The 13,627-nt window shown below is 36.8% G+C and overlaps 1 protein-coding gene across 1 annotated transcript in view; it reads left to right on the top strand.

Annotated features, from left to right (window-relative positions):
- The window catches only part of LOC135689253 (intraflagellar transport protein 172 homolog), a 38,252-nt gene that overhangs the window by 10,467 nt on the left and 14,158 nt on the right, over positions 1 to 13,627 (top strand). Inside the window, exons 19-34 of the mRNA XM_065206415.2 lie at positions 572 to 637; positions 1,478 to 1,579; positions 2,404 to 2,540; positions 3,254 to 3,361; positions 4,839 to 5,094; positions 6,091 to 6,171; positions 7,050 to 7,145; positions 7,585 to 7,656; positions 8,271 to 8,470; positions 8,831 to 8,926; positions 9,431 to 9,479; positions 9,854 to 9,943; positions 11,204 to 11,301; positions 12,079 to 12,139; positions 12,372 to 12,446; positions 12,895 to 13,011. Of these exons, the coding sequence (XP_065062487.2) occupies positions 572 to 637; positions 1,478 to 1,579; positions 2,404 to 2,540; positions 3,254 to 3,361; positions 4,839 to 5,094; positions 6,091 to 6,171; positions 7,050 to 7,145; positions 7,585 to 7,656; positions 8,271 to 8,470; positions 8,831 to 8,926; positions 9,431 to 9,479; positions 9,854 to 9,943; positions 11,204 to 11,301; positions 12,079 to 12,139; positions 12,372 to 12,446; positions 12,895 to 13,011 (1,704 nt within the window). The remainder of the gene's footprint in view (positions 1 to 571; positions 638 to 1,477; positions 1,580 to 2,403; positions 2,541 to 3,253; positions 3,362 to 4,838; positions 5,095 to 6,090; positions 6,172 to 7,049; positions 7,146 to 7,584; positions 7,657 to 8,270; positions 8,471 to 8,830; positions 8,927 to 9,430; positions 9,480 to 9,853; positions 9,944 to 11,203; positions 11,302 to 12,078; positions 12,140 to 12,371; positions 12,447 to 12,894; positions 13,012 to 13,627) is intronic.

A 13,627-nucleotide genomic window follows, 5' to 3' on the forward strand; every position in this document is an offset into this window, starting at 1 on the left:
TGATAAAAATTTCTCACTAATAAGGTGTGAATGATGTCTGATGATCTTTATGCCCTTTTCAAATATCCCCCGTTGTGTTTTGGTGGTTTTGCTTTTCCAAGTAAAGTTTTGTCGTTTATTGGTTTCCCTGAATGTTTAGAGCCAGTAATGCTGTTTTTTGGTCCGGTGTTCGATATCGAACGTTGGGGAATGCACTGTTAGGGGCGCATCGTCCTGGGCCACGGCATTGTGTGGTAGGGTGGCCAGTTCCTTTCCACGCCTCGTTTACCTCCCTAGTATGTTTCAACTAGGTACTCATTTTCAGCTGAGTGAACTGAGGGCCGTCCGCGAGCCGGGATCGAACCCGGAGTGCTGGCATGGCAGTCGAGCGCCTTAACCACTCGGCTACCGCAGCACTCGTAATGCTGTTAGAAAAGTTGTTTGAGCAAGCTCTTTGATATTCTTTCACGATTTGATACTCTTTGACATTGCATTCTTTCACGTGTTGATGTTCCAGGCCATGTGGTCGCTTATTCTGTTATAAATCTGCTATTGTTTAATTTATCTTTTTGCACTTGTCACTTCCGTCTAGTTGCATTTGCTGGACGTTGCAAGCCAAGTTAAGACAACCATACTCAATTATTGCAGTTATGTGCAGGTGAGTATTCATGTCATTGTTGCACGCGCAGGTCATTTTCTAAGCAGTCATTACTTTAAAGGGTTCTTTGAAAAATGTTTGTTGTTGAGGTCATGTCGAAAAAGAATTATTATAATCATGATAATTACTTGAAAATGCTACAGTACAGTTCTTACTTGCAGATGTGTCTAAAAATAAATTTAAAATTGATGCTTTTAAATAATAGAATGACTGCATTTATAGTAAATGTATAGTAATGACTGTTTTATAGAATGACTGTTATTTTTAGCATTAAATGTATAGTAATGTAGAATCAGCATTAAAGACCACACCAAAATCTTGTTCAAATTTTATCTTCTTTTCAAGTGGTAGCCTCCTTGTCTTTTGATCGAACCAGCTATCCGCACGGTCTAAACAGGATTTTGGTATAGCCTTTGGTGCTACTGTATTGTTTTTTGTTAAGGTAAATGGGTAGCCATGCCTATCATGCTCCCATTGGCATCGTCTTTGTAATCTTGTTCTTGTAAAATGTACTTTTTTAGACTGTGTAAAAAAGATAGTAAATCCTGCAAAGACCTGCAAAGTTTTTTTGATCAAAGAGTTTGTATCTCATCTAAAAGCCAAAGGATTTTTACTTAAAATTCCATTATCTCCTGAATAGACAAAAAATCTAATGTAAGACTCTTATATCCCTACAAAATTGTCATGTGAGTCTTTTAACACAAGACTTAAAATCATCCTGACTCTTGCAAAACTTGGCTCTGCTTTATGGGTGTTAACTGTGTAGATTTGCCACACTGAAGCACAACTCAATCAGCTAAAATAAATTGTTATACCTTTGTCTCTTTAATACCTTTATAGTGGGTACCCATGAGTGATGTTGTTGTTGCACAAGACAGAGGAAATTTATGCATTTGGTATAACATTGATTCACCCGAGCGTGTTACAATGTTTCCAATCAAGGTATGTAACAGCAAGACATGGAAACTTAGCTTGTACTTAAAGGCATTCGAAACAGGTAAAAATGGCTTACAGCCACTTGATCCCCAGCAGTTGACCAATCAAATTGCGCACAGAGAAAATCATGTGAACAGTGTCCGCCTTTCTGCAAATCGGCGAAACCCTAGAGTGGTTTCACGTGAGTAGTTTCAAATCCCTTTCAAGCGCGCATGCTCTGATCGAGTGATTTTTTGATTCCCTGTACTTATGCATGTCAAATGCCTTCAAGTATGACAGATCCTTCTATTGTGCATTCGGTCACATGTCTTATTTTCTAACAGGGTTTACTTTGTTACCGAACTCTGCAGCTGGTTTTCTTCAGCGTTGATTTCTGACTTTATGTTTGGCGTATCTTGTTTAAACATTTAAGTTAATACGTCAGTAGGGTCTTTATTTAGTTACTTCTTCGTGTTCCCAATCGCTTCCATTTCGGACAGGTTATACTTTGTTATTATCTCGGTACAGCTACTCGTGAAATCGGGTCATTACTTTGAAACCCGCAACTTCTTTGTTTTACCATATCCTATCTGCTTTCTACTCGAAAAAAGTGTCACAAAATATCATTGCATGAGCTGTTGCTTTTTTAATTTTGAACTGATTGTAACACGGTAAGGGCTACTTACAAGTGACAGTGTGATTTACAAAGTAAACAGGTCAAAACTTTGCAATGATTCACCCAATAACGACGGAATTTGTTGATCGTCTTTTCCTTTCCGTCATATTGTATGGCATGTTATCTCTAGCCCAATGCGCACAGTTGAGGTTCAGTTAAGCGTATTTTCTTTTAGGGCGATATAGTTGACCTGGAGAGAAACGATGGAAAGACGGATGTCATCGTTAATGAGGGCGTCTCTACTGTTTCCTACACTTTGGATGAGGGTCTAATCGAATTTGGAACGGCCATTGATGATGGTGACTTTGGGAGGTATGCACACTCGCTAGAGGTTGATCTCACTGTGTTGCAAGATTATGGGACCTCTGAGCATTGCCCTTGCATATTTATCTGTGTATAATTCATATAGTTTATCCATAAGAGCATCCCTTCAGTGATAAATGCAACGAACAGGGAACACTTTTCGATCGTAACTCATACTAATAGAATGCCATAGGTAAAGCTGATCTTTCGAGTAGTTTTCTTTAGAGAGCTTGGAAAAATTGTCAAGGCTCAACAATGCCTTTTTAAATTCGCATTGTAGAAGCATTGCGATGACAGATCTTTGATGTTATTTTGAGAATCAATGCCTGAGTATCAATGCCTGAGTATCAATGCCTGAGTATCAATGCCTGAGTATCGAATCCTTTTATTGGCAGATATTTGCAGGTACTTCCAGATACTAACACAGGATGATTCCTACGACGCTTGTTGTTGCACTGTCGTGTCCCCGTAGCTATTCATAATAGTCATTCCCAAAGCTTAACGTCTTGGCTATTGGTTCTCAGAATACAGTTGCTGCTGTCGTACCACAATGCTCATGTTTGGCACCTTTAATGTTTATGATTAAGTTTACCATTAAGATTTCCCTTCCGACTCACCCGCTAACGAGCAGACAAAGATATTTACATATTACCACTGTACCACAGCTTACCTCCTTTGTGTTTTATGAGTGGGCATTCAGAAAACATACCTATTTGTTTCAGGGCTATCACGTTCTTGGAATCGCTGGACATGACACCCGAAACAGAAGCCATGTGGAAGACCCTTAGTAAGCTGGCTGTGCAGGAAGGAAACCTGCCAGTTGCAGAAAGGTTGGTTGCTAAGGAAATTCTGTTCTTGTGTAGCCTACAATATAATTTTTGAATAACAATAATCGGTGGCCTTAGAGTAAAATAAAATTAGATCATGGAATGTTCCAATCAGAAAAAAACGGTTTGTAAGAATTAGAGAATTTTTGTCAAGGAATGGCAACATATTGTTTTTGCATATAGAGCAGCTACCCGGCGTTTTCTTCATTCTGATCTCTCGATTTTTATTAAAAAGTTGCCATCACGTATTTAAGCTGATTAGATTAATTTGATTAAAAAATTTCTGATATATGTTTGCATTGTTTGATTCTAATGCAAAACCCAGTTAGAATTTGTCAAATTGTAAAACGATTTGAAGAAACCTTACTTCATCTTGTACCTTTTCTTTTACTGACCTGAGCAAAGCATTGTCATTCAAAGGCAAATAAAGCACCTTGACTTGATTTGACAGGAACGATTTGATGCAATCTTGACTTGATTTGATGCAATCTTGACTTGATTTGATGCAATCTTGACTTGATTTGATGCAATCTTGACTTGATTTGATGCAATCTTGACTTGATTTGATGCAATCTTGACTTGATTTGATGCAATCTTGACTTGATTTGATGCAATCTTGACTTGATTTGGTGCAATCTTGACTTGATTTGATGCAATCTTGACTTGATTTGATGCAATCTTGACTTGATTTGATGCAGTGCATAACGATATACTGTGATACACAAATCTGTGATACACTACGATAAACAAATCTAGAGTCATATGTCGAAGCGGTGTTGTATATTCATTTTGATTGTCTGCTTGAGCCAGTGATGATTTATGCTGCCCCAGTGAAATCGGACTGATCAGTACTGGCATGGTTTTTGACATTTTAAGCCCTAATATTGTAATCTTGTTAATCTTTAAGTGGATTTCTTTCTTCTCTCGTTTCTTACTTTTTCTCCAAACAAATATTTCCCCCCAGCTTCCTTCTCAATGTTTGTGATACAGTTCCTTCAAAGACTTTACAAAGTCGATGTTCTTTAACGTTAAAGGTAATCTACAGATATAAATTGGCTTAAGCCATCTGTCAATCAGTATTAGCCAATCAATGAGCGTGTGAATGGAATCACAGGCACTGATTGGTCAATTTTTCATTGAAAGAAGGCTTAAGCCCCTTTAGTATTTCTCAATTGCCTTTTAACGCTCTTTTTCAATCACACAACGATCATCATCAGTTGAAGAGCTTAGAACTACAGTGTCCCTTTTGCAGAATTGTAGGTTTGAACTTTAAAAGTCACTGTAATGAGAAGATCTTTCAACTGATCATGATCATTGTGCGATGAAAAATTTCTTTGGCACTATGGGGTCTCATTTTAGCCCTGAAATTTAGCTCCCGGTTATTCGATCTTAGCACTGTTCAGTATCAATAAGCTACGGTTCTCTGCTGACAATGAGTCCAGTCAAAGTTTTGTTGGCTAAGCAAATCTGTCTTTTTCAGATGCTATGCTGCACTTGGTGACGTCTCAAAAGCTCGTTTTCTTCATCAAGTCAATGACCTTGTGGACGACATCGAGTCGAAAACAGGAATGGATGGATCTAGACACCCACTTGTGCAAGCAAAACTAGCTGTTCTTAATAAGCAATTCAAAAAAGCAGAGGGAATTTATTTAGAACAGGGAATGATCGACCAAGCCATGGAGATGTACCAAGAGTTGCACAAGTGGGATGACTCACTTGAAATTGCAGCAAGAAAAGTAGGTTTTAATTAATCCTTTGTCACTGTGGGCTTTCTATATGTTACCATTAATGTTAGTCTTTTTTATAAAAATATCCCTGACGATCTTTTCTCGAATGTGCCTGCATCATATATCATTTTCACCCATCAACAATGGATTTGATAGATTTATTAATTCTACTTTTCTTGTACCCATTCGAATATTATGCTTGATTTGTTTGATCAAACATTTACTTAATTTTCTGAAGATACTTTGCCCAAGTGCTCGTTATAGAATTTATTGAAGGTAGTGAGTTCTTATAGATTGTATCTACGTGCAGGACCATTTAACATGCTGATGAAATGCTGACATAAATTCAGCTTTTATGTGATTTGATTTGTTTTTGCGAAGCTGCCTGTACGTTTGTTAGTTTAGACCGTGCAACACCTCTTCGAAGTCCTGCTCTAGCAAAGACACATTGTTTGGGCAAAGTTATCATGTAGTAAATATAAATGAGACGCCTTACCTCTTGATGGTAAAGAAATGAAAATTCGGCTGCTCCACCATATAGTATTTTATAGGGTCTTTCCATTTTAAATTTACCTATTTTTTGATGCTCATAGAAATTTCCAATACACTATTACAAACTACGGTACAATAACGATACAATAACGATACAATAACGATACAATAACGATACAATAACCAAGGGGGCATGAATCTTCATAACAACCCTGTTGCCAACAACAATTATCTCAAAGTCTGTTCCAAAAAATAATGTTAGGCAAGCCACCCAGGGAGGGTGAATATATTATTTACCTATATTCATTCTTGATCCTTTAATCCCTGATGTTCATTTTCTTTTCGAAACTGTATTATTTGACGAATTTTACTTTCATGGCATGCTTGAATGTGCACATGTTCAAATGAATTTCGGTATAAATCATTATGCTTGCATTTTCTGTTTATATATTTTTTTCTATACATTTTTATTAGATTTTTCTAATTTGCCATTATTTTTCTAATTTTTTCAAGGGCCACCCTGAACTTGAAAATCTGCGTTCAAATTACCTTCAATATCTTTCAACCTCAGGGCAAGAGGAAAAGGCTGGAGAAGTATGACTTATTCGAAGTATCTTCTTGCCGTATTGATCCCCTGCAACATTTACCTATGTACCAATGAGTTCTTCTTTGAGTCATGGATGTCGAGTAATGGATATACATAATATTATATCGGATTCAATGAGACGACTGCAACATCTTGAATATGTTTGTTAAAGATAATTCCCAAGCATTAAGACCATAGTCGGGATGTATTTCTGTAGAATTTCAATAGTAAATAAATCTGGGTTGAACCTTTGACAAAGTGTATTAACGACACAATCAAGAAACGCTTACGAGATTTTTAAAATCAGTGACTCGATCTCTGCCTTGGCTAAGAGCTCTAGCTTTTCACAAGAGGTGAAAGTGATGGTTGACTGCAAATACATATATATTTATATTTCTTTGTTTTATCATTTTAAAATTCCGTCTTAGGTATACCTTCTAGTAGAGAAATATTTTATGGATTTATCTATTAAATCTTATTTTTGTCAGTTTTTTTCTGGTATTCGTTGCCTTAGGGTTGCAGCAGTGTTTTTCTATTGATTGTAAATTTCCTTCTCAGAAGCCATATCTAATTAAGCCGCCACCTTAGACAGGCTCCCTTTATTAAATCAAAACTTGAGAGAACTCCATCTTATTGGGCCTCCGTCCAACTTGTATTAAAAAACCGTTTAAGCGAAACACAAAAAATTGAAATCCCTTCCTATGATATTCCACTATTCTTTCAGGCCCCCTCTAAATCTCAAAAAGAGCTCATGCAAAATTCATTTAAGTTTAGCAGTATTCTAGATTTTAGAAATACGAAGAAAAAAGAAGACCTAGCTTTCAGACTTGCCCTAAAAATCAAATCTCTAATTTCTTTCGTCCTCTCTCTCTTTTTTTAATCTCAGGTTAAAGAGTCACAAGGAGAGTACATGGAGGCAATCAATTTGTACATGAAGGCTGGACTGCCTGCCAGAGCAGCTCGCTTAGCGTTAAGCCATGATGTGTGTAATGTTTGGTATATTTTCTATTTATGTTTCTGTACATATGTCGGCGACATATCTGCAATATATAAAGCTTGACGAAAGTCCCTCTAACGTTTCTCTCTTTATCAGTTGTTTAGAAATTGCAATAGGACTATCTACCAATAATCCATCTGAAGCCTGTCGAATGGCTACATTTTTTATCCCAATTTTCTTTCTTTTTTCAGTTTTCTCGTCAACATGTTACAAAAATTTCTAAAATAAGTAATATTAGTGATCCCTGCTGCAAAGTGTTACGGTTGCCTTTGTTTCTGCTTTATTGCCAAATATATCATAATTTTCCTCGTTTGGTTGCGTTTTTCGAGCTTTCAAGATAACCAATCTGAGCTAGCTTCTTGAGCGAGCTAAGTTATATAGCTTCTTATATCAATTTCAAAGCCAATTACTTTTTAAATTCTAGAATTTGGCAATGAATTCTGAATTGCTTGAGAGAATTGCTCTAGCATTGATGAAAGGTGGATTCTACGAAAGGGTGTGTAATTTTCTTTTCTCTTGTTATTGCCTTGTTTTACCATGGATTGCTACCTTGAGGTCTGCAGTTTAATATCTGACCGATAAACCTTGTTAACTCCTTCGAGATATACTGTTTTGTATGTATTTTGCATTGCTGTTCTAAAGCTCATGGAAACTAGGTTTTATGTAGAGAAATTTGATCGATGTATGCCATTTTTTTATAAAAAAAGTGTCCTTGCGCTTGGATATAATTAAATTTGAGAAGCATCACCTCGGCTTAAATAGATAAATGAAAGCATGGTTTGATTGCTTTTACTGATAATCGATACAAAGAAGCAAATTGCTAGTTCTTCAAGCACGTTGGCAGCTTTGTAAGAATAGTATATTGTGCCTTTTGTTGATAAATGCTGCATGTGTAGTTAGTAAAAGGATAGTTTTCATCTTTATTCCTAAATCGACAGTCTTGTTTTAAAAATACTTTGCCAAAAGTAACAAATGGCGCTTTATTGCTTTTTTTTCTCAAATAATTCATATTAATTCTATCAAGTTTGTAGTAATAAATCTTCTAATTTGTGCACGATATTTATCCAAAGCTTAGTTTGTCCTGACTCCAATGCTCGCTATTTGCTTTAGGCTGGTGACCTTTTTGAGAAAATTGGAGACAACGATCGGGCGTTGTCTGCTTTCAGAAAGGGAAAGACATACCGAAGGGCTGTTGAGCTTGCTCGTATGTCATTTCCAAACGAAGTAATTCGTCTCGAGGAGGAATGGGGAGACTATTTGGTGTCTCAGAAGCAATTGGATGCTGCTATCAATCATTTCATCGAAGCTGGGTACGAGTATTTTTCCTGTCTTTTTATTTGAATGGTTGGTGATGGATAGGAGATTTAAAGTCCCCCCTCCCTTTTCTTTCCAAGCCGTAGCTTTAGGTATCCCTTAATTACTGTATGGGTAAAGAAGCAACTAAAAATTCAAGGTCTTATCAGGGAGTCAAGTCAGGGTCAAAGAATATAAAGATGTTTTTAAGGACTGGTTTTTTAAAAGGCACACATCTTGAATTGCCATTGCAGTGTTTTTGCTGGTTATTCTTTCATTCCAGTAGCCATATATTGGTATTATGTTTAGTTTGGTAATTGGTGTTTTTCAGTCAAATTGAAAATAAAATGCTGATTTGTTCCTCCCCGTTTCTGCAGTTCGTCAGTTAAAGCAATCGAGGCTGCTATCAATGCGAGGCAGTGGAATAAAGCTGTTCAAATTGTTGAGATCCAAGATGACAGTGTGGCGCAAAAGTAAGCTGCAATATTTCTTTTAGTTAAAATGTGCATAAATTTTGGTATATTTATAGGCAAAGATTATTCAGTTGCAAAACTTTCTTAGCTCGCTCGACTGAGGAATTATTTAGAGTTCCTTTGACTGAGGAAGTTTCTAATATTGCAGCCGGTTAAGCTTCTTAAGTTTCAAAGACTCAAAGTTAAAACAGCAGAATTGAGTATTTTATTGTTCTATATCCTCAAAATCTGAGGACATGTGAGAATATTTTTAACTGATAAGAATTTTTTACATTTTTCTGTTTTTAATTTCTATTTATCTATCCTGCTGCGAAGTTAGCTGCAAAATTAGCCAAAATTATAGACTTTGAACGAATGAAAGTGAGCATTGCTCTAAATGATAATTTGGACCAGCTCATTGATATCCATGTGCTTCTTGATATCGCTCACAAATGGAAGTTTTTGTGTAAGTAGCAAAGGAAACTTGCCTATTTTAAGCATATTATTGAAATCTTTCATTTTCAGGTACTATCTGATCCTTGCTCGACATTATGCACAAGTTATGGAATATTCTGTGAGTTCTACTATTCTTTTTGTTTTATCTAGATCTGTATTGCTATAAAGTCTCCAATTGTTTTTATCTTTTGAAGTCGCATAAAATTTGTTTTAAAGAAATAGAGAAATTATGCCTTTAATCTCGTTTTTTCCATGATCGTAGTAAAATTACCCAATATTATCCGTAGTGTTCAATTCTGTAAATGATTTCCATTGATATTGAATTTTTGTGAACCCCGATGAGAAAGTACCAACTCACCCCAATAAAACAGATTCCCTACAGAATGTTTATAATCTTCAAGAACAAAATTCGAAATAATGTGGCACTTGAACAAATTCCACCACTTCCTGCTCGCATTGAATCACAAGCTGCTTCAATGTTTTTTCTGATAGGTAGCTGAACGCTTCTTCGTGCGCGCTGGTGAACCAAGAGAGGCTGTTGATATGTATACGAGAGCAAATATGTACGAAGCAGCCCACAAAGTAGGTGCATTTGATTACCTAAGTATTATTTTAACATCCAAACATAAGTCAACAGAATACTGGTTGTATATTTTTTAATTAGCCCAGGACTCTTGAAACTACAAAGCAGTTTGTTTATACAGCAAGGTAGGTATAAGAAAACGAAGCTGAAGTTTAATGTTAAAAAGGAGAAACACCGCAACGTGCCGAAAACAAACGACAACACAAATAATCACAGCTAAACTATCGATTTTCGTAGCAAGCATTCCACTGAAGTCTGTCAAACAGATTGCCGCTGTGGTTTTTTCATTATTAGCATACTGAAAACTAAAGAACACAAAATTTTCTTCGATTCACCTTAGGTGAAACTTGGAATCACTTTTAGCCCATCATTCATCACCCAGTAATTAATCTTAGGGCTTTATCAGATCCACCCTATGTGTACCTTTGATCCACTTCGAAACCGCCTTGCAACCACATCGGGTCCACCTTAGGTATATGTTGAGGCCATCTTCGATTCATGTTTGGTTTAAGTTGAATCGACCATGGATCCACCTAGAAACAATCTTGTTGTTCAAACCTTCGTTTATTTCATTTACGGGCAGGTTTTTAGTATCTCATTACTTTCCATGTATTTCTAGTCACGTTGCGTACGGAGGGGATTTTCGATTGCTTTGTTTATGAAAAGTGTCAGTCTCAGTGTTTGTGCGTGGAGATATGGCCAGTTCTTTTGATGCGGGCGATCACTGTTGACCTCACTGACGTCGTCGCCATGTTTTTCGCGAGTGCTATTTACCGCCCAAGCAAAGAAATTTTTCCTGCAAAACATGGGAAGTGCCATTACGAGAAAGCTCATTCTTATAAATTGTTGTATTTTTGAATGAAGATCAAGTAGCTAATGAAAACAATTTATTTTCCGCTTCGTTATCCACGTTACGTGAAACAGTTTGCAGAAAATAGGTAGTAATCATGCTTTTAGAACACAAATGTTAAAGAGTCGTGGGCAGTTGATTCACCGCCACCCCCCCTCCCAAACCCCCCGGGCCCCGGAGGACTTATTCTTTAACAATGTTGTTTAACGGGTGATCGCCTTCGTAAGCTTATCCCGTTCGTCACCCTTGTGGGAATTTCTCTACGAAACGGCCTGGTTGAGCTCCGATTAATTAATTTTTAGGTACACCCAGAGTTTATTTTTGACCATGATTGTGTAATTAAAGGATTATTTTCTGTTTGTTTCTAGCATATAAAGGTATCCTTTGAATTTTGTTTTTTTTATTTTAGCTCGCTGTTAGATGCATGCCTGCGGAGGAGGTCTCGTCCTTGTATACAAAGCAAGCTAAAGAGTTTGAATCACAGGGAAGGTACAAAGAGGCTGAAAGGTAGAATGATATTTGTTGTTGCCTTCCAGACACCTGTGCCTATGGTCTTTCATCCTCCGTATATCCCTAAGACCCCAAATAGGGAGTCTAATCGGCACTGGAATGAAAGCACGGTGCAGAGACCCTATAAAGTTTATTTGGAGCTTGGGGTAATATGCACCCTTGTGTTCACTGAAGACGCTTCTGCTTTCGATCATTGGTCCTGTTATAAAAATACCAAATAATCTAGTCGGACTTTACCTTTGAGCAAACACTTTTGGCGTAAAGCTGATTTGTCTAAAAGTTGCTCCATTGATAAATCGTTCTGTGACAACTGATAACATGAAATCATATGTACCCATACTGCAAGTAATCTTATACCCTCTCTGCCTTCTCCTGTCCATGGGTTTCCTATTGTCAAGTGATTAATGGGCCACGAGACAACACTTAAACCACACAAAGAATCGCATGAATTTTCTGTCAATTTTAAACCTTCCAAGGCACCTGGACTCCGTTGTGTGTCTCCTGATATCAGTTGTGTGTCTGTAAGGTTTTTTCCCTGTCAGAATTTATCCGTGTTGAGTTTTCGTAGCAAATTTACATTTAAATGAATATTATCAATTGTTTCTCTTTATTCATTACACTATAATCTTTTAAACTAAACTGGCAACTTTTGCAATATGCAAATCGATAATCATAAATACTAGCAGTTATTATCTCAATGTGTCATATCTCAAGTTGTTCTTTTGCTTTTTCCTTCAAATTCATTTTCTAAACTCGAAATTTTTTTCTTTCTAGATTATTTATCACGGTTGACGAGCCCGATCACGCGATCAACATGTATAAAAAACTGAAGATGGTAACAATTGCTTGAATTTCAGCTAAAGATTTTTGTTACTTTAAATTTGCTAATTCACTTCAATAGCTAAACTTGCTGATTCACGATCTATAGAGTTCGTCAAAGAACTTTTAAACATTTCTATGTTTTGAATATTTCCTACCCATCTGCTCCTTTTCATGTTTTTTTTTCATGTTTTAAGTATTTTGTTCATTAAGTATTTGATAATGAGGTTCCTTATTCTGTTCTTTAGTACGACAAAATGATAAAGCTGGTTACGCAATTTCATCCTGATCTGCTTCAAGACACGCACTTACATCTTGCAAAGGTTTGTGTTAATGCTATCAATGTTAATTAATTTGTTTTGTTATTTTGAGGATCCTCTTAATGTTTTTATTGACTTAGAGTAATGTTAGCGTTTCGAATGCACAACCACTTTCAAATTTTGTAGCGTCATTAAAACTTTCTACTTGTTTCTTTTGGCACCTGTCTTCGAATGGATAGAAGACCCAGTTTGAAGGATTTTTTTTGTATCTTGGACTCTATCGTTATTTGGGACGTTAGGGGGCTGAAACTTGTGAAAAGAACCCCCAAGGTGCAGCTTCTTTTTTCTGGTTTATTTTTGACAATTCGCTACAAAGTTAAGTATATTTTTTTGCATACAAACAGCATCGAATTTAGGCAAGAAGATTCCCCGCTGCTTTGGCAGCATTGGTCACTTGTCTACTTAAGTTGACATTTTTGTCTCCTTAATCAATTCTTCGTTCTCTTTCAAGGAGCTGGAGGCCGAGGGCCAGTACAGTCAAGCTGAGCACCATTATACAGAGGCACAGGACTGGAAAGCAGCCGTTAATATGTATAGAAATAACGACCTTTGGGAGGATTCATACAGAGTAATTAGTCGCTTCTATTTCCTTCTCTTTTGTATCAATATATTGTAGTGTTTAACTACATTGAAATTTTTTAGTGTAATTCTCTCACTTAACATTTTAATAAGTGTAGACAGATCGATTACTGAATATGTATTGATTGCTGACATTTCTACGCGTGTCCTAAGTCTACTTCGTGCTACAGAAAGCAGCTAATGTTTGTTTTGGTTTGGTCATCAAATGCTGTCTCAGACACGAAAAGTGCTTCTAGACTTCTGGAGCAATTCTAGACTTTTACTGTCGGTATGCAGTGACCCGATCGGAGATATGTGGTAGAATTCGTAAGAAAGTCAAATAGCCAGCCTCATTGTTAGGGAAATCAGGTTAAATGAGGACTTTTGTCTGATTGATAACTTAACACAATTATCTTTGTTGCCTTGTAAACTGCATACTTGCTAGCTGACTGATCCTTTTATGGGTTGGATTTTGAGGAGCTTTTTGTGTAAATGTGAAATGTTACTTTCCATGGTGCAGCATTAGGCTTATCCCGCTCATCCCCCTACCCCCCCCCCCCCCTATTCTGCTATTCTGCTATTTTGCGAAGCCCATTTTCGAATTAAAAGATATCATCAGAGCTATA

The sequence above is a fragment of the Rhopilema esculentum genome, chromosome 9, assembly GCF_057945365.1.
Source record: "Rhopilema esculentum isolate cy_ngs chromosome 9, ASM5794536v1, whole genome shotgun sequence".
Classification (NCBI taxonomy): Eukaryota; Metazoa; Cnidaria; class Scyphozoa; order Rhizostomeae; family Rhizostomatidae; genus Rhopilema; species Rhopilema esculentum.